At 35.0% G+C, this 22,554-nt stretch overlaps 1 protein-coding gene and 1 long non-coding RNA gene across 2 annotated transcripts in view; both read left to right on the top strand.

Annotated features, from left to right (window-relative positions):
• The window catches only part of LOC128660509 (uncharacterized), a 24,623-nt gene extending 2,069 nt beyond the window's left edge, over positions 1 to 22,554 (top strand). The window contains exons 2-3 of the long non-coding RNA XR_008402539.1: positions 15,126 to 15,293; positions 22,213 to 22,554. This is a non-coding gene — a long non-coding RNA (uncharacterized LOC128660509). The remainder of the gene's footprint in view (positions 1 to 15,125; positions 15,294 to 22,212) is intronic.
• On the top strand, positions 7,953 to 11,241 carry LOC128660507 (catenin alpha-1-like). Its single transcript, XM_053714403.1, is given in 1 exon segment — positions 7,953 to 11,241. A coding segment is annotated over 1 exon segment (2,688 nt). The 5' UTR covers positions 7,953 to 8,091; the 3' UTR covers positions 10,780 to 11,241.

Below are 22,554 nucleotides of genomic sequence, written 5' to 3'. Positions count from 1 at the left end.
TTTGGAAGTAAACAGTAGTTTAAGCTATATTATTTTGTTCAATTATTTATATATATTTCCTTCAATTTCAAGTGCTACAATATAAAGCGATCCAGAATTACGTACAAGTTCCTCCTTTTAATAATTAGTTTTGAAACTGAGGTCAGGAACACAATGGAAGTTGTGTTTACAATATGTCATTAAGTGTATATAATTAGACGAATACTAATGAGATTGAGTACTTACGAATAAACCCAGTTGCTAGGCGTCTGATGATTTTAATATAATAGTTTTCAAAATAATACAGAAGACAAAGGATATTTGTAAAGTAATTCTCAAATCCCTTTACACACAAATTACTTATTTTAGTTCGAATAATCCATATGTGTGTGTGGCTTTATATATATATATATATATATATATATATATATATATATATATATATATATATATATATATTCACTGTTATACAGTGTAACCATTTATGCTTTTATAAATATATGTATCTATCTAATGATAGGCATATAGATACATAGATATATAGATAAATTGATTGATAGAGGTAATATATATTGAAGAACTATATCCTACATCCATGGGAAACAACATTACACACATATATACACTGCAAATGTCTTTTCTCTATTAAGCTAATCATAATCACATTAACAATAGGTAAATCAGGTACAGTTTTATATATAAAAAATATATTTTTTAAAACAGAGTCAAAATCTTTATTCTTAGCTTGTAGAGGGTGTTTGAAATGAAAATAATAACTATATTTTCTATAGTTCCTATGAAAAATTGGCACGGTGGTGACAGCCTACAGATACATTGTATGACTTTCTATATATTCAAGAAAAAAAACTTTTCAGTATTGTGCTGATTTATAGAATCAATCTATATAATTATAACATGGTCTTCTGATATCAAGCCTAAAATTAATTTCCTTTTTTTCATTTTTATTCCTCCCAAGTTGAAATAAACTAATGTTTCATCAATATAATTAGCCTACTATAGAAAACGGTTTCTTAGAATGAATATATACATACACACACACACACACACACACACACATATATATATATATATATATATATATATATATATATATATATATATATATATATATATATATATATATATATATATATATATATATATATATATAGTGAGTTAACTAAATCCACATTACGAAAATTTTCTCACTCAACACTAAAATAATCAGACACCTCAACTTTCACATCCTAGTTTAGTTTTTAGACATGCATTAATAAATAGGTTCATAATTCTTATTTTTAAACCAATAATAATTGAGTCAAAATGTAATTTAACAATAAAATCAAACCGAAATATGATCTGTAGCCTAAAGCTATAACTTACTTTTGTGGCTTTCATGCAATTGTATAGTAAAAATGTAGATCTTGGGTATGTGGTTCAACATGAAAGGATATTAGCAGTTAATTTATTCTACAAATGACACACGGTTATAATTCAGTTTATACACAAATTGGACAATCAATGTCATTGAGCCGTATAGATGTTATTGAATTTATTTATGGAGTCTCGTAATTTTACTGTACAGTATAAATTATTTGCAGATGTTGTGCCTTCCATATGTAGGGTATTAGTTACTTTGTTTGATGGAAGAACAACTTATGAACAGGGGTACTGGAAGCCATAGTTTTTTTTTTTTTCTTTTCAAACGCAGTTGTTAATGTTAACATTATTCTGATTTCATCAATAAAAATACTTTTACTTTATCTGTGAGCATATTTTCTTCCAGCTTGTAAATATCAAATAAGATAATTTAAAGAAGTGATTAGTAACTACCAGTCCAATTTAAACTTGCAGAAATTGAGATACTGCTTTACAGAAAGATAACAATGAACACATTTATTGTATGAGGTATAATAATAATTTATATAAATATAATATATAATAAAGTGTATAATGACTACTTATTAGATATTTAATATATGAAGATAGGATTTATTAAAATATTTGATTTTGTAATTTAATGCTATACCCATTCTGACCAAGAGAGGGCGATGTGGCAAATGGATTTAATGCGCTCTGCAAAACAAAATGCTAATAATGGCAAAATACATTTTTCAATGTTATAATGCATTCCATTATTTCTATATCACTTAGTGTAATTACCATTAAAGAATAAATTTGTCAAGGTATAGACTTTGAATTTTGCTCAATAAATGGGCATGTGAATTATGTACAAACTTGAAATCATTCTGTTAGACCATCAATGTAATAAACATGTTTGATGCTGCATGTATGCTAATAAATAGAGGTAACTCGTAATATCAAATATTAGAAAAAACTGATTCAAACGCAGAATTATGCAACAACCATATGTCTGTCTATGTGTTTGTCAGTTTGTTTTTCTCATGTCTTAGTGTGTGTTTTAAAGTCTAATTTATTTGAAGAAAAGAAATGAGTGGCACAAACTCTCTGAACAAGGTTATCATGTCAAGTTTGCAAATTTTCTAGGTTTCTGAAAAAAAAGTTTATGAGAGATTAGTTTGCAAGAGTTTCACTGCCTTACACACTGTAGTATATACCAGTTGAAGAGAACTGTGCAATTTATAAATAGTTTTTATATAGTTAAATAAATATAGCTTTTAAAAATTCGTAAATAAGTTAATACTTTTACATAACTAATGGATGTCTACAGCCGTAAATTAGAGGCAAATTCCATTTGCTTAATTTTTTAGCTCTGTGTTACACAAAGAAATTACAAACACGTTTGAAATGTTACAATTAAAAATATAATAGCAGTGAATATAAAAAACTGAGAAATAACACAACGTAGCTACAGCATTCCTTTTAAATATATATATGTGTGTGTGTGTTCAATCTATATACATTTAGGTCCTTGCTTTGTCTGTAATAGATTAGATTTATTAGTATTGGTTAATAGTTTAAAATAGCATCTGTCGTGTATGAATATATATGTATGAATGTGTATATATATATATATATATATATATATATATATATATATATATATATATATATATATATATATATATATATATATATATATATAATCTATATAAATGCAATTATAATATAGATTCCTGTTTATGTTTACAATTAAATTACATTAAATATAAAGTTCATTCAGAGCATCATTTATTTATCCATTTATCCAAGTAAATCTTAAAATAAAAAATAAAAAATGTTCATACAACACACACACACACACAAACACACACATATATACACACAGACACACATATGCTAACACAAAAACACATACACACACACACACACACACACAGAGAAACATACATACACACACATAAACACACACACAAACACACATATACACACACAAACACACATACACACAAACAGACATACATACACACACAAACAAACACACATATACACACAAACATACACACACAATACATATACACATATTTTATATATCACATACTATCTCTATATATCTGTTTACAAAAACAGAAATTTAATATATAGGTAAATTAAATACATTTTATTCCCAATGTTATTGATATCAGGCTACATAAATACTCTTGAATTTTTTCAGATCCATTCATTCTTTGACCACTAAATTCAGCCATATCCGTGGAGAAAAATAACCTATGTTATTTAATGTAAACATAGTGGGAAGCTAAAATTCTGGCAGCTGCCAGCACTGAGTTCTCTTTTCAGCACTTTTGACACTAGGGTGCACCTGTTGCAAAGAAACTTCTCTAGAGACTCAAAGTCTACTTCCCTTTTTATAGAACAAAAGAATACAGGTTTTCAACCTATCCAGTAAAGCACATGTCCACTTAATGTAAGTGGAAAAGGAAAAAAGCTAAAGAATAATCTATAATCAATCTATGTATCTATCATCTATCTATCAATCTATCTATCTATCTATCTGTCTGTCTGTCTGTCTGTCTGTCTGTCTGTCTCTGTCTGTCTGTCCTCCTGTCCGTCTGTCTATCTATCTATCTATCTATCTATCTATCTATCTATCTATCTATCTATCTATCTATCTATCTATCTGTGTCTGTCTGTCTGTCTGTCTCATTTTCTGCATGTCTCTCTGTCTGCCTGTTTGTCTGCCTGTCTATCTATCTATCTATCTATCTATCTATCTATCTATCTATCTATCTATCTATCTATCTACTGTATAAATACATTTAGTAAAATTAGACTGTGTATACTGAACAATGCTTACCACTAAAGCAAAGCTGTTTTGTATTCGCTTATTTTTTTTTTCTACTAAAACATTTTTTTGCTTTCACTTTAGACTGCTATAACTGTTTGCACGTAGTATATGACATTTGCACATATTCCTTGGTAAGTACAAGACAGCTGTTAAGGCATCAAAACCAGGCAAGGTGTCTGGTGCATATGGAAAGAAACAGCATCACATTTCACATTACTATACATACTCATTGCTCTATTCCCTTCAAGAATAATCCCCTAACTAGAGGTCCCCAGTTTAATAAGTAACAGGAAGCAATACAAAGTTACAAACCATTCCTGACATACTCTCTTTTTCCAAGAGGAATCACTTGAACTTTTAAAGGGGTGATTTGCAGTATATAAACAATGTATACAAAAAGATAATCAAGGATTAAATATGCACATTTATAATTCTTCTCAAAAAAATCGAAGTCTGAAAAGTTATGAGATGGACTTCCATAGGCTTGAAACTGCAGGCGCTCACCACATTGTACACAGAGTTACAGAATGCAATAAGAAACATTGTTACATTATAGTTTACATATAAATTCAGCTCCAAACAGCAATGCATTATTTATTCTGTCCTTATCTTATCTAGCAAAACAATGAAGAGAGGCATATGGGGATGTGCAGTCATAGGAGGCAGGGGAGGCACTGCCGCCCCTGCCATATTGCACCAAAGTTTAGTTAAATTAATTTTAATTTAAAATTTTTTTTTTAAAAAAATCATAATTTTTCCCCCCACCCATGTAATGCTATGTAGAGGCATCATAAATGACTGTATCTCTTCATAGGAAAACATGGATACATTTCTTCAATAGCAGCAGCGCCACCCACTGGTGGTAAAACTACCTTAAAACTACCTGAAGCAAAAATAATGACCAATAGGAGGCATCCTTCATGATGCCTCTTAGCGAGGGAGCCAATCAGAGAAGTAAAAACACATTTTAAACTCTTCTTGGCATTATTTGTTATGCAGAATGCAGGGCTGGCCCTGTCTGATGTTCACTGACTTGCTGTTACTGTGATCCAGTCTGGGACCCTCCCACTAGCACAGGCTTCACTAGAAACAAGAGGGGAGAATAAGGACTGCAGGAAGAAGTGCACAGCAAGGGGTAGGGTTTATAGCTTTCCTCATTCTGTTAAATGATAGTGTTAATATTAATGCTTTTAATGTGATCTGTAAGCTTTCTACTTATTAACAACGTTGGCTGTTGACTGTGAGGAGTGTTGGATATTGATAATAGTTTCCAACATTTTGCTGGTAGGTTATTTGAACTTTTTATTGTGAATATTTTGTTTTTAATGTGTTCTGGTAATTTGCTGCTTTTTAATAAGTTAACAACATTGACTGAAGAGCATGCTTTATTACTACAGCTCTCAGTAAGTAGTCTGACTGTTTAAGCCACTACAGACAGCCTCTTATCACATGCTTTTTTATTAGCTTTTTCACAACAAGAGACTGCTAATTTATGTGTGTCATATAGATAACATTGTGCTATCAGATACTATTCTAATCGTCATTGTGTAACCTGCTAATTTAATCGTAAATTTAAGTTACATCTATTAGGTTCATATATGTGCTTCTCAGGCATATTATAGCCACTGCCTCACTAGCCTATGAGCTGACCGCACGTGTAATCACCATTCACCAGCCTTGTTAAGTTTTGCATTGCACATTCACAATTCAAAACATGCAATTAAGAAACATAAAACAAAAAACTTTCTAATGTACTTTCATTATAAAAATGTACACAATGTTTTTATATGAACATCTTCTGAGGAACAAGCCCCTACTGAGAATGTGCAAGTTTCATAGTAAAAACTTATATGCATTTCAAGTCTCCTATACTTGCTATATTTATTAACATGACACTAAAGTCAAAATTAAACTTTTGGATTCAAAGTATGCAAGTTTAAAAAAATGTCAAATTTACATCCATAAGTATGTGCAAGAGTTCACAGTATATATGTAAATGCATTTGTGATTGGCTGAGTGCTGTCACATGAAACCGGTGGCAGTCTAATTAAAGGAACTTTGAAATTTGTCAGGAAAAAATCTTCTACTAATTTGAAATTCAGATTAAGGGGTCGATTTATGAAAGTTCGAGCGGACATGATACTATGTAGCATAGCATGTCCGCCGCACATCGATAAATGCAGACAGCATACGCTGTTGGCATTTATCATTGAACCAGCAGTTCTTGTGAACTGCTTGTGCAATGCCGCCCCCTGCAGGAGGTGTCAATCAGCCCGATTGTATAGGATCGTGCGGATTGATGTCCACAGCCTCAGAACAGACGGACAAGTTATGGAGCAGCGGTCTTTAGACTGCTGCTTCATAATTGCTGTTTCCGGCAAGCCTGAAGGCTTGCACGAAAACAGGGGCATCAAGCTCCATTCGTCATTCTATTATGCATTTGTTGGTTATGCAAATCTACTGTATTTATTGATCCTTTAAACAATGTGTTTAACCTCTTTGCATGGTTAAAGGGACAGTGTACACCAATTTTCATATACCTGCATGTAATAGACATTGCTATACAGACGAATATGCACAGATACTGATCTAAAAATCCTGTATAAAACCTTTTAAAAACTGACTTAGAGCTCCCAGTTTAGCGCTGTGGATGAGGTTAGGCTATGTGGTTAAAGTTGAATTTCAATAAAAGGATCAACTGCTTTTAAAATGGAATCTGACTTTACGTTTTAAACCAGTTTGTATAGCAGACTTATTGTTTTTGTGCAGACTTTAAAAAGGCAAAGTCAGTTAAAATGAGTTCAAACAAAACAGACCCAGTTAAAATTTATTTTTATCACCAAACCCAACATTTTTCTTTCATGATTCAGATAGTGCATGTGATTTTAAACAATTTTCTAGTTTATTTTTTATTATATAATTTGCAACATTTTATTGGTATCCTTAGTTGAAAAGCATACCTAGGTAGGCTAGGGAGCAGCAATGCTTTACTGGAAGCTAACTGTTGATTGGTGGCTGCACATAAATGCCTTTCTTCATTGATTCACCAGATGTGCTCAGCTAGCTCCCAGTAGTGTATAGCTGCTCATACCAAGAAAATGAAGAACATTTAAAGGGATAGTAAATCCAAATTAAACTCTCATGATTTAGATAGGGCATGTCATTTTAAACAACTTTGTAATTTACTTTTATCCTCAAATTTGCTTTGCTCTCTTGTTATTCTTAGTTAAAAGCTAAACCTAGGTAGGCTCATATGCTAATTTCTAAGCCCTTGAAGGTGCCTCTCATCTGAATGCATTTGACAAATTTTCACAGCTAGAGGGTGTTAGTTCATGTGTTTCATATGAATAGAAGTTATTTAAGAGTCAGCACTAATGCTTGTGTCTTAAAATAAAACGTCTACCATAGGAATTTGTATACTACGTCACTTCCGGTGACGTATAGTCAGCTGGTGGAGGTTTGTAGCGCTCACTGCACATGCGCTAGAGGCACAAACTCCTTACAACAGCTGATGAGAATTCGATCAATTATGTGACTCGCGCACGTTACTAATCATTGAACATTGGTGGAGTTATGTGTCTGCCTGTCAGGGGAGTGGATGCAGGATATGATGTTGAGCATAATGACACTACGAGTGTATAGTAAAACAACAGCATTGTAAACTATGCATTTGTATTGTAGACGTTTTAATTTAAGACACCGGAGCTCTATTTTATGCTTTGATCTCTGTAATGTGTGTCAGTACAGAACTTGGGTGAGGCAAGAGCACAGCCGGTCTCATCCTGTTTCCTTTGAGTTCACTGACTGGGATAAAGTGGAATTTGAGAGTTAAGACAAAGCGGCTGCCATTGGCCTGAGCCTCCGCCCTGGTCATTCTTTCTGGATAAAACATCGCCGGAGAAATGACTCTAAATACAGGAAATATAAATTTCAAATGGGACCCGAAAAGCTTAGAAATACGGACTTTAGCAGTTGAGCGGTTGCTTGAGCCACTAGTTTCTCAGGTGACAACCTTGGTAAACTCAAGTAACAAAGGCCCGTCCAATAAGAAGAAAGGCCGTGCATCTGTTGAACAAGCAACCCAAAATTTCTTGGAGAAAGGAGACAAGATTGCGAAGGAAAGTCAGTTCCTCAAAGAAGAGCTTGTTGCAGCAGTAGAAGATGTTCGTAAACAGGGTGACTTGATGAGAGGTTCCTCTGGAGAATTTGCTGATGATCCTTGCTCTTCAGTGAAACGTGGAAGCATGGTCCGAGCAGCACGTGCTTTGTTGTCAGCAGTGACTAGGTTACTTATTCTGGCAGACATGGCTGATGTTTATAAACTACTTGTACAGCTGAAAGTGGTTGAAGAAGGAATAGTAAAACTAAGAAATGCTGGCACTGAGCAAGATTTAGGAATCCAGTACAAAGCACTAAGGGCTGAAGTGGACAAATTAAATGCAATTACTGTAAAACGTCAGCAGGAACTGAAAGATGTGGGTCACAGAGATCAGATGGCTGCAGCCCGTGGGATTCTGCAGAAGAACATCCCTATACTTTACACAGCTTCACAGGCATGTCTACAGCATCCAGATGTAGCAGCATACAAGGCCAATAGGGACTTGATCTATAAACAGCTTCAGCAAGCAGTCACTGGCATCTCAAATGCTGCACAAGCGACTTCATCTGAGGAGAGTGCTAATCAGCCAGGAGGTGGAGAGTTAGCCTATGCTCTCAACAATTTTGATACTCAAATCATTGTGGATCCTTACAGCTTCAGTGAAGAACGATTTAGGCCTTCCCTGGAGGAACGCCTAGAGAGCATAATCAGTGGAGCAGCCCTAATGGCAGATTCGTCCTGCACACGTGATGACCGTCGGGAACGTATAGTGGCTGAATGTAATTCAGTTCGACAAGCTTTGCAAGACCTGCTTTCATAGTACATGGGAAATACTGGACGTAAAGAGAGAAGTGATGCGCTCAATTCTGCTATAGACAAAATGACAAGAAAGACCAGAGACTTGCGTAGACAGCTGCGTAAGGCTGTTATGGACCATGTTTCTGACTCTTTTCTGGAGACCAATGTGCCACTGCTTGTGTTGATTGAAGCAGCAAAGAATGGAAATGAGAAAGAAGTTAAAGAATATGCCCAAGTGTTTCGTGAACATGCAAATAAACTTATTGAGGTTGCCAATCTGGCGTGCTCAATATCCAACAATGAAGAAGGAGTAAAGCTTGTTCGTATGTCTGCTAGTCAGCTTGAAGCGCTTTGCCCTCAGGTGATCAATGCAGCTTTGGCATTAGCAGCCAAGCCACACAGTAAAGTTGCCCAAGAGACCATGGATCTTTTCAAAGAGCAGTGGGAGAGACAAGTACGTGTTCTGACTGACGCTGTTGATGATATTACATCAATTGATGACTTCTTGGCTGTTTCAGAGAACCACATTTTGGAAGATGTCAACAAATGCGTCATAGCTCTACAAGAGAAGGATGTTGATGGTCTAGATCGTACAGCTGGTGCAATTCGAGGTCGCGCTGCAAGAGTCATACATGTTGTTACTTCTGAAATGGATAATTATGAACCTGGTATTTACACAGAGAAAGTTTTAGAAGCCACCAAGCTTCTTTCAAACACAGTAATGCCAAGTTTCACGGAACAAGTGGAAGCTGCAGTTGAGGCTCTCAGTGGAAATACAAATCAGCCAATGGATGAAAATGAATTAATTGATGCATCACGTCTAGTGTATGATGGCATTCGTGACATCCGAAAAGCAGTACTGATGATAAGAACTCCGGAGGAGTTGGATGATTCTGACTTTGAGACTGAGGACTTTGATTTGAGAAGCCGAACCAGCGTGCAGACTGAGGATGACCAGTTGATTGCCGGTCAAAGTGCAAGAGCTATAATGGCTCAGCTTCCACAGGAACAAAAAGCTAAAATTGCTGAACAAGTTGCAAGCTTCCAAGAAGAAAAAAGTAAATTGGATGCTGAAGTGTCTAAGTGGGACGACAGTGGAAATGATATCATTGTATTAGCTAAACAAATGTGCATGATAATGATGGAAATGACAGATTTTACAAGAGGAAAGGGGCCATTGAAAAATACATCTGATGTTATTAGTGCTGCTAAGAAGATTGCAGAGGCTGGATCAAGAATGGATAAGTTGGGAAGAGCAATCGCTGACCAATGCCCAGACTCTGCTTGTAAACAAGATCTCCTAGCATACCTGCAGCGTATTGCCTTGTATTGCCATCAGTTAAATATCTGCAGCAAAGTCAAGGCTGAAGTTAATAACCTGGGTGGTGAACTTGTTGTTTCTGGAGTGGACAGTGCCATGTCCTTAATACAAGCTGCCAAAAACTTAATGAATGCTGTAGTACAAACGGTTAAAGCTTCCTATGTAGCTTCCACCAAGTATCAAAAGTCCCAAGGAATGGCATCTCTGAATCTTCCAGCCGTCTCATGGAAAATGAAGGCTCCAGAGAAGAAACCTCTTGTCAAACGAGAAAAACAAGATGAAACGCAAACTAAAATTAAACGTGCATCACAGAAAAAACATGTCAACGTTGTTCAGGCTCTCAGTGAATTCAAAGCTATGGAGAGCATATAAATATATGTATTTAGAATCAACTATCTTTTATTTACATTACTTTTTTTTTTTTTTGATTCACTAAAAATTGCGTAATATAATTAAAATATTGTGTGTCTTATCTGGTGATAAATAGTTTGAGTGTGAGTGAAATATTTTGATGGGGAAAAAACATTTTAGTAGCATTTATACTCAGATCTTTCATTCTCATTTTTACTTTACTCAACATCTAAGAGCATTCGCTCAAATTTTAAAATAACTTTATATGTACCACTTATATTGAATGATTTTTCCCCTCAATTTTTTATGAAAAACCATTTAATTTCCACTACAATCTTTTGATAGCAAGTACTGCCAGAATATTTTAAATGCTTTGTATAGATTAAAAATAAAAGATTTTATTGTATACAAGACTGGGGCACAAAATGCTACATTTAATTTGAAATGTGTGTTTGTGAGTTGTTAATAAAGCTACTTTTTTTAGTTATTAAAAAAAAAAAAAAAAAAAAAAAAAAAAAGAACTTGGGTATGGATTGGGATGGGTGTGAGAGAGAGGCCGAATCAGTGATATTAATGTTTTCCAGCGCTTGTCGATTTCCAGCTGTCTGTTAAGGGTCCAGCCCTTTAGGGAGAAGGAGAAGTCCGGTGTCTTAAATGAAAACGTCTACCATATAAATGCATAGTTTACAATGCTGTTGTTTTACTATACACTCGTAGTGTCATTATGCTCAACATCATATCCTGCATCCACTCCCCTGACAGGCAGACACATAACTCCACTAATGTACCCAGACTCCCTTAACTAAACATGGAATAGCTACTCAATGTTCAGCTATCACCCTAGCTGGTTCAATGATTAGTAACGTGCGCGTGCCACATAATTGATCGTATTCTAATCAGCTTTTGTAAGGAGTTTGTGCCTCTAGCGCAGGCGCAGTGAGCGCCACAAACCTCCACCAGCTGACAAACGTCACCGGAAGTGACGAGGTATACACATTCCTATGGAGTAGACGGATTCCTTTAGAACACCTGAAATGCAAGTCTGTCAAAAGATCTGAGATAAGGAGGCAGTCAGCAGAAGTTTAGATACAAGGTAATTACAGAGGTAAAAAGTATATTTCTATAAGTGTTGGTTATGTAAAACTGGGGAATGGTAAATAAAGGGATTAGCTATCTTTTAAAACAATACAATTTTTGGTGTTTACTATCCCTTTAAAGGGATATGAAACCAAACTTTTTCCTTTCATGATTCAGATAGAGCATGGAATTTTAATTAACTTTACTTTATTATCCCTTTTTCTTCTTTCTCTTGGTATCTTTATTTGAAAAACAGGAATGCAAGCTTAGGAGTCAGCCCATTTTTGGTTCAGAACCTGTGTAGCACTTGCTGATTGGTGGCTAAATGTAGCCACCAATCAGCAAGTGCTACCTAGGTTCTGAACCAAAAATGGCAAGCCACTAAACTTTACATAATTGCTTTTTCAAATAAAGATGCCAAGAGAATGAAGAAAAAAATGATATTAGGAGTAAATTAGAACGTTACTAAAAATTGCATGCTTTATCTGAATCATGAAAGAAAAAATTGTGTTTCATATCCCTTTAATAATAAAAGTAAATAGGAAAGTTGTTTAAAATCACATGCTCTATCTAAATCATGAAAGAAAGAAAAAATTGTGTTTTTTGTCCCTTTAAAGCACAACTGAACACTGTAGAATAGCATAACATAGAAGTCAAAACAAAACTTTAATAATTCAGCTAAAGTGTACAGTTAAAAAAAAAACTTTACATTTTAATTCTATTTACAATTTCCCTATTTTCCTTTATATTCTACACTGAAATTTAGGGGCCAATTATCTAAACCTTGCCAGATCAGAAGTGTTTTTTTCATGCCAACCCTCGCAGGGGCTGCACTGGTGGAATTATCTCAAAAAAGGGTCAGTCCCTGCGAGTGGTGAAATGTCTCCTATTGAAATTAATCAAGCGCGCTGGAAAGGGAAACTTTGCTGAGAAGGGGGCGCACTTTAAAAATTAAATCCTGTAGTCAATATAAATCACATTACACTGCTTTCTGGGTATAGCATCTTATAATTATATTTTTTAAAGCATGTGTTTTTCTATTAGGGTATTAAGTATTTCAAGTATTTTGTCACAATCTCGCAACACATTTTCATTTGTGAGAAAAAAACTATGAAAACTGTAGGGCAGAAATGTTTAGAGAATTACGCTGGGATTTGAGAAAAAATGTCATACACACCTTTGTTTAGCCTATTTTACGAAAAAATATGTACAAATTTGTATGTGTTTTTATGCACATTTAATGTACTTAAATTATGATTTACGCTGTGCATTTTTAACATTATTTATTCCGGTGTAATTTACATACAGGTTTTACGTTTTCGATAAAATACGACTTTTTGTGAAGAATTTTATTCAAATTTATGATGCACCTTAAAGGAACACTCAAGTCAAAATTAAAATTTCATGATTCAGATAGGGCATGCAATTTTAGAAAAACTTTCCAATTTACTTTTATCATCAAATTTCCTTTGTTCTCTTGGTATTCTTTGTTTGTTGAAAGCTAAACCTAGGTAGGCTCATATGCTAATTTCTAACACCATGAAGGCCCCCTCTTATCTCAGTGCATTTTGACAGTTTTTCACAGCTAAACAAAACTATTTAATGTGAGCCATAAAGATAACATTGTGCTCACTCCCATGGAGTTATTTATGAGTCATCACTGATTGGCTAAAATGAAAGTCTCTCAAAAGAACTGAGATAAAGGTGTAGTCTGCAGAGGCTTAGATATAATCTAATAAAGAGGTAAAAAGTATATTAAAATAACCATGTTGGTTATACAAAACTGGGGAGTGGGAAATGAAGGGATTATCTTTTAAAACAATACATTTTTTGGAGTAGAGAGTCCCTTTAACAATACAATTTTTTTTCCTGTGTATTTTTAAAGTGAATAGTTAAAATATTTGTTTTGTATAATTTTTAAATTACGCATTTAATTGTACACTTTTGTAATGTATGCATCTCCTCCCCATAGGAAAAGGAAGTATATGCCCCTTAGGGCTCGATTTATCAAGTCCTTCGTCTGCCTAAGACTGCAGGTTCTCACAAGAGAATCTGCAGTCAGTATTTATCAAGCAGCAGTCATCACCCTGTCTTCCCCAGCTTGATATATCGATCCCTTAGGGAGACACCCAGTTTTCATGGTAAAAAATGTCTTTATATAATTCCACCAGGGAAACAGAAGGACTGCGAGTATTCTTATACAATCAGACCGGCCCAGAGACCTTTAGATAATCCGTCCCTTAGTTCATTTGTATGAGAACATACTGAGGTAGACTCAGAAGAGTGCACATGTTCTGGGATCTATTACATTGTTACAAACATATTTACAAACATACAAGTGTACAAGTACAAGAATATCCAGAAAAGCACTACATTTCAACAAACAATACCAAAAAAGCAATAAATGTGATATCTATTAATTATTTTTTAAAAGTAAGCTGTGTTTACATTATAAATTTTTGACTTACATGTCACTACAACTAAAAATAATTGCCAGAAATTATGTTTAAAATTGACATCTATAATTTAATTTTAAAAAGCAGGCCATATAAATTATTTATATTGGGGGAATACATACACTAGGGAGAGATTACTTGAATTTTTAAAAATGTATATATATAAATGAAAGCTGTCATCTGTAGATGATAACATACATTTGATATTATTAGAATTTGGTTCATAAGGACCATTAAACAAAGTAGAATTGCATAATCAACAATCACATAATATAAAGACAATGGAATAACACTTATCTCCTACACTGTCCTTGTGGGAAATTCTATGTGGGGAAAACAGTGGATACCTTGACAAAATGTATGACAAACCATATGGCAATTAGTGTAGCCATAGAGAAAAATGAATCTGAACAACCAATGACTAGGCACTTTACTGAGTCTCTGACATAAAGTATACTATAATAGATCATATACCGCCACCAATGAGAGGAGGGGATAGCACAAGAACCCTACTCCAATGCGAGGCAAGCTGGATCTACAACCTAGACACTCTGAGCAATCTATTAGCCCAGTTTTACCTATTTTGGGAACCATCATGTGTATAGAATAAGTATATGAAAAATTTACAAAGGTACAAAATAGTGCATATTATTACATTTATGGTGTATACATATGATCCCATAGAATAGAGATAACAATGGGTAACTGGGGCCCAGTGGTATGACAGAATACAATGAAGTGACCAACCAATAATGATCATGTGGATTGTTTTTAAATATATGTCTTTAACTTGTCACTTACACACTTTTGATGTTATCATATTACACATATTAGGTGCACTACGAGTTACCTTGGACGCTGTGTGGTGGCGCTGGGGTTGACATAGATCCGGGCATGTTATGCGTGGTTAGAGGGCTACGGACGCATGATGAAATCAAAGGCTTCCGGAACGCCGCCGACAGTGGATTGGCAAACACTTGATGTTGAAGGGGTATAAGTAAGGTAAGAGGAGATATTTTGTGTGTAAATTGTTGTCTGAGGACAGGGGTAACCCCGAAATGTTACATATGGATTGTATTTCTTTATTTAGCATCAAGACTCTTTGAGTGTTTTTATTTTTGGGAAGATCAATATACGTATAAATATTTATATACTTATACCTATATATATATATATATATATATATATATATATATATATATATATATATATATATATACACCTATATGATTATATATAGGTATAGATATATAGATATATATAGGAATATCTCTTTAGAAATACATAGAACATATTCTTCTATGTGCAGAACATTGGAATGTGAAATATTTACAGTAAATACACACTATAACACTTTAATAAATATGATATGAGAAATATGTTTTTTCATGTTTTCATCTACTTAACTGAAAAGGGCTCTCTTCTAGTTCGCATTGCACAGAAGCATTGTGCCCATGAGAGCCTGCTTCCATAGACTCACTGCATGAGAACTAGTGCAGCGAAGGGGGTAAGTCACGCAGCAATGGGCAGCAATTTTAAAAATGTATGTATGTATATGAATATATACATATATATTTATGTGTGAATATGTGTATATACACATACTAACACATAAATATGTATATATATATATATATATATATATATATATATATATATTATACAGTAAATACATATATATTTACAAGGAACACACAGTTCCCATAGACTTTCAGTGCCATTTTGCTAACAACCCACACCCGCCAACTTTAGCACCTTATAACTGCTTTGTGCAGTTTCTTTATTAAAACATAAAGATGCTACTACTTTTATTTTTTGATAAAGATTACTATACTGAAATTTGGGGGGTAAATGGGGGACATTTAGAAATTAACCCGAGGTCTGACCTCTGGTTAATTTTCTGAGCGCTAATTGCTACTGGAAGCTCGCAGTATCAATAACCAGTCACTTGTAATGGCTGGTTATTTATCGCACGCTGCAAACGGGCACATTTTCCCATTTACCGGCGAGCAATAAATTAGCACTCCACTTGTAATCTAGCCCTAAAACGTTAAAAACAATCACTCTGCAATTATTTGAAATTAATATTAACATAACTATAAGTATTAATTTTAAATACACATCTCTAGTTAGTTTTGTTGACTTTGTAATGTTTGAAGCATATTTATTAATCTTGGCACAATTTGAAGTGAGGGCAATGTCAGATAAAGGGACATTAAACACTAATACATGCTAGATAAAATAATTTATTCAAACCAAAGTGCAACCTGAGAAAAATATGTAGATTTATAAAAAATTATATTAATTGTTTAAATATTGAAGATATACTGCCCCATTTATCTAATGACTGTCAGCCCAGAACATGTCCGCCCGGCATCGTACATGAGCAGGGTCTGTCAATCACCCCTATTGGACAAGTTAGCAGTAATTTTTATAGGTTAGGAAATAGCAATCTGATGACCACTGCTTCTTAAAGGGACAGTTAACATCTGACTTTTTGTTGTTTAAAAAGATAGATAATCCCTTTATTACAAATTCCCTAGTTTTGCATATCTAAGCCTCTGCAAGCTGCCCCTTATTTCAATTCTTTTGACAGACTTGCGTTTTAGGCAATCAGTGCTGACTCCTAGGTAACTACACGTGCGTCAGTACAGTGTTATCTATATGACACATATGAACTAATGCCCTCTAGTGGTGAAAAACTGTCAAAATGCATTGTTATAAAAGGTGGCCTTCAAGGTCTAAGAAATTATCACATAAGCCTACCTAGATTTAGCTTTCAACTAAGAATACCAAAGAACAAAGCAAAATTGGTGATAAAAGTAAATTGGAAAGTTGTTTAAAATGACATGCGCTATCTGAATCATGAAAGTTTATTTTGGACTTGACTGTCCCTTTAACTACTGGCTGCACATGAAAGCCTGCACTGAAGGTGCTCCAAAGCTGCATCCACAGTTTGATAAATGAAGACCAAAAGATTTAGTTTCTATTAAACATATTAGTTTCTATAAAGTAATGCAGGTTGTCATGTTGAAACTAAGGTTTCCCCATATCTATTTCTTCTGTTGAGGGCAAAAAAGACAGATATAAAAGTGAGTGTGCAAAAAATGCGATACCTAGATTTCAACATGGCAGTGACCGTTACTTTATAGAAACTCAGTGAAATTGAGAAAACCAACAATTTTCTGAGTTATATTGCAGGAAATGTAGAGAAATAAATAATTAAATATATTGCAAAAATTGTTTACTACACAATTAAATAATGTATACTGCAATCTCAAAGTGTTTAGTGTTCCATTAAAACAGGTAAAGAAAAAAAATTAGAGTCCAGGTGAAATAATAAGCTGATCAGTAACCATGGCTACTAACCTACTCTCACCCTTCAACTGATTATTTCAGCAATGTACTAGTTAAAGTATTGAGGAAAATGTGGCATTTTAGAGATACTTTTAGTGATGTCGCGAACCTAAAATTTTGCGTTCGCGAACAGCGAACGCGAACTTCCGCAAAAGTTCACGAACGGGCGAACCGGGCGAACTGCCATTGACTTCAATAGGCAGGCGAATTTTATAACCCACAGGGACTCTTTCTGGCCACAAAAGTGATGGAAAAGTTGTTTCAAGGGGACTAACACCTGGACTGTGGCATGCCGGAGGGGGATCCATGGAAAAACTCCCATGGAAAATTACATAGTTGATGCAGAGTCTGGTTTTAAGCCATAAAGGGCATAAATCACCTAAAATTCCTAAATTGTTTGGAATAACGTGCTTTAAAACATCAGGTATGATGTTGTATTGTTCAGGTAGTGTAAGGGTTACGCCCGCTTCACAGTGACAGACCAAACTCCCCGTTTAACGCACTGCAAACAGTCCATTTGCACAACCGCAAACTACCCATTTGCACAAGGTTGGATACCAAGCTAGCCATGTCCCGTTCCTTGTCCTCACTGATGTCACTGCACGTGCAATCACTTCCTGGGGTAACAGAAAATGCTCCACCCACAAGATGCTCCTATTATATTACTGCACTGAGGATGCTGGTGGCACTGAGCAAGTAGGCACAGTATATGCTGTGAGCCTGACACACAGGCTGGCAGTGGCAGGCTGGCCTGGCAACTGAAATTAGATTACACTAGCAGACTGATGTAAAAGGTTTTTTATTTTTTTATTTACACTAATGTTACACCAGATATGAGTGGTTGCACTGAGCAAGTAGGCACAGTATATGCTGTGAGCCTGACACACAGGCTGGCAGTGGCAGGCAGGCAACTGCTATTAGATTACACTAGCAAACTGATGTAAAAGTTTTTTTTTCTTCTAAATTTACACTGCTGTTACACCAGATATGACTGGTGGTGGCACTGAGCAAGTAGGCACAGTATATGCTGTGAGCCTGACACACATTCTGGCAGTGGCAGGCAGGCAACTGAAATTAGATTACACTAGCAGACTGATGTAATTTTTTTTTTTTAAATTTACACTACTGTTACACCAGATATGACTGGTTGTGGCACTGAGCAAGTAGGCACAGTACACTGTGTGCAGAATTATTAGGCAAATGAGTATTTTGACCACATCATCCTCTTTATGCATGTTGTCTTACTCCAAGCTGTATAGGCTCGAAAGCCTACTACCAATTAAGCATATTAGGTGATGTGCATCTCTGTAATGAGAAGGGGTGTGGTCTAATGACATCAACACCCTATATCAGGTGTGCATAATTATTAGGCAACTTCCTTTCCTTTGGCAAAATGGGTCAAAAGAAGGACTTGACAGGCTCAGAAAAGTCAAAAATAGTGAGATATCTTGCAGAGGGATGCAGCACTCTTAAAATTGCAAAGCTTCTGAAGCGTGATCATCGAACAATCAAGCGTTTCATTCAAAATAGTCAACAGGGTCGCAAGAAGCGTGTGGAAAAACCAAGGCGCAAAATAACTGCCCATGAACTGAGAAAAGTCCTACTGCCAGTTTCTGGAAGACACCTTCTTCAAGCAGTGGTACAGGAAGAAGTCTGCATCCTTCAAGAAAAACATGATTTTCATGCAGGACAATGCTCCATCACACGCGTCCAAGTACTCCACAGCGTGGCTGGCAAGAAAGGGTATAAAAGAAGAAAATCTAATGACATGGCCTCCTTGTTCACCTGATCTGAACCCCATTGAGAACCTGTGGTCCATCATCAAATGTGAGATTTACAAGGAGGGAATACAGTACACCTCTCTGAACAGTGTCTGGGAGGCTGTGGTTGCTGCTGCACGCAATGTTGATGGTGAACAGATCAAAACACTGACAGAATCCATGGATGGCAGGCTTTTGAGTGTCCTTGCAAAGAAAGGTGGCTATATTGTCACTGATTTGTTTTTGTTTTGTTTTTGAATGTCAGAAATGTATATTTGTGAATGTTGAGATGTTATATTGGTTTCACTGGTAAAAATAAATAATTGAAATGGGTATATATTTGTTTTTTGTTAAGTTGCCTAATAATTATGCACAGTAATAGTCACCTGTACACACAGACAGGACACTGAATACACTAGCCTAGCTATCGATTTCCATATTAAATTAGCAGCTACACTGTCCCTCCTCTCACTAGCAATGCAGCTTCCGAATGAATCTAAAATGGCTGCTGTCCATGAGGTGTAAGGGTCTGGGATGGAGGGTCTGCTGCTGATTGGCTGGAATGTGCCTGCTGACTGTGAGATACAGGGTCAAAGTTTAGGCAATGATGATGAATAGGGGGCGGATCGAACATCGCATATGTTTGCCCGCCGCTGCGAACAAGCTATGTTCGCCGGGAACTGTTCTCTGGCGAACTGTTCGCGACATCACTATTGAGAACTGGAGTTGAGAAACACTGAATTGCATTATTCTTTAGTGAAGTTCCTTTACAAGTCAGTCAAACCCAGCAAATCTTGAAATATTGTATAAATTGTATTCATTACATTAAGTCAACGTTAAACCATGTTGTAGCATGTTTTGTTTAGGTATATTGCAAATGAAACTTATCCTGTTCCTCAAGACTCCATAACTTTGTAAGTGTCTCTGTTTTAAAAATCCTCAAGGGGGGTGATATAGCCAATTAGAAAGCAGAGCTTTTGAACCAGTGTTTTCAAAGACAGGAAGTTCACAAGTGCTCCTTAGATAAAGGTAGCTCATATACAATGTCTCTCCTATTGAGGCAATGAACACTCAGGAGCATGCTGCCATTGAAAATAATGACTTGGACACTGGCCACTGATTGCTATGTCAACAGACTATTAAAAAAATAGTCACAACAGTGGTTGTATGCCTAGTTTTTTTAATATGCATAAATCAAACTTCTACAGCATATTTTAAATGGTGTCTTATAATTCAGTCCTCATGGTGAATTAAAATGAATCCATAACTCAAAGTTCCATTTTAAATGTACAATCAAAAATAATATCTCCTCACAGAATGTAAAGGCATCAATGCATTTAATGGCAATCTAACACTAGGATCTATCCTATATCATAGGGGTCTATTCACTGCAATATGACTATGCATCTGTTAAGATTTGGAAAAGTGAAAATTATATAAAATGTTTTCATTATCCCATAATTGAATGCACACAGTAGCGTTACATTTACTAGATTCCTGATTTAATAAATGCAAAAAGAAATACAAATCTAGTTTAATTCATACTTTTAAATTATGGAAATAAAACTCAAGTAAAATATAGTCAGCAGAATGTTCATTTATGATTTTAATAAAATGTATTCCTGTTTCAAAGAAATGTACAAATAAATAGTACATATAACTGTATAATAATATATATACTATTATATATAGCAGTGAAAACAAACTAAATTCAAATATATTAGACAGTCATTAATTATTTAGGGCTAAATTACAAGTATAGCACTAATTTATTGGACACCCATAAACGGACAAATTCGCCCGTTTGTTGGCGCAAGCTAAATAACTAGCCATTACAAGGTTAATGCTACCGCAAGCTCGTGGTTGCAATTAGCGCTCCGAAAATGAACCAGAGATCATATCTCTGGTTAACTTTAAAAATGTCCCCCATTTGCCCCCCCAAAAAACTGTATAGTGCCTTTTGTAACAAAACAAAAAGTAGCATCTTTCATTGTTAATATAATAACTGTACAAAGCAGTTTTTAGGGGTTAAATTTAGTGGCTGTGAGGTGTTAGAAAAAAAATGGCACTGAAAAGTGCCGTTACATTGCAGTTTATGGGGATTGTGCGTTCACTGTAAATATATCTGTATATACCCTTTGCTGCCCTAGGTTCTCTGCCATGTCTCACGGCATAAGAACGAGGCTCCCATTGGTGCCTATGGAAGCGCAAAGCTTCCCTTCAATGTGAATGTGAGGTTGCGTTCGCATTGCGTCTCACCTCTAATACTAGCACACAATTGCGTGTGCTGTAATTACTAGTGGAGTGTGACTATCGTGCTTGCAAAAGCGCATTTTTGCTCTCCAATCTGGCCCTTAATAAAGTAATAACCTTCCGTGAAAGTTTACGAAACCCAAATTGCAAAATCTGTAAAATTCTCATTTCTCATAGTTTTTGGAATGGAAAATTTAAAAAAGATTACCTGACCTTAAATTCTTTAGTCTGGATTTAATTTTTTTGACAAATACCCAGCATGCATTTCGTTAACTCACTAGAATGTCCTTTTATATATATCTCAACATTATTCCAATCAATCAGTGAAACTGGCAAAATGACAAATCATCCTGAAAAAATATTTCCTGGCTTCTGGCATTGTTTTTGTTTCAGAGCTTGGAAATAAACCAAACTGTATTTTTAAAAGACTGTTTTCAAATGCTTAACATTTATATTAATGATGTTTTGAGGGGTTTCTCGGGGCTCATGTCATTTTAAATATATTTTTACAGATGTTACACAGTCCTTTTTTTATTTTATTTTCATTTCAGAATGAGAATGAGTCCAAAGAAGGCTGACAGTTCAAAATCACATACAAAGAATAGGAAGAGTTGTATCATCAGTTCATATCAGAAGAAGCTGCGTATGGAGTCCCAGTTAATGTCAATATGGAGGATCCAGTAGCAGTCCGACTCAACAGAGGGCCCTGGTGCAAATATTTTTTGGCAATCCATGAAGTTAACTCTGTAATAAGCAATAGTAATATTATACATGCTTATTGTCTTTATTATGATAATGATATATATATATATATGTGCGTGTATATATTTATATTAAACGTGCATTTGTTTCATTATAAATGCACATTAGTAAGTGAGACAAATATCCAAACG

Source organism: Bombina bombina, chromosome 5, assembly GCF_027579735.1.
Source record: "Bombina bombina isolate aBomBom1 chromosome 5, aBomBom1.pri, whole genome shotgun sequence".
NCBI classification, from domain to species: Eukaryota; Metazoa; Chordata; class Amphibia; order Anura; family Bombinatoridae; genus Bombina; species Bombina bombina.
This window is presented reverse-complemented; position numbering and strand designations above follow the sequence as displayed.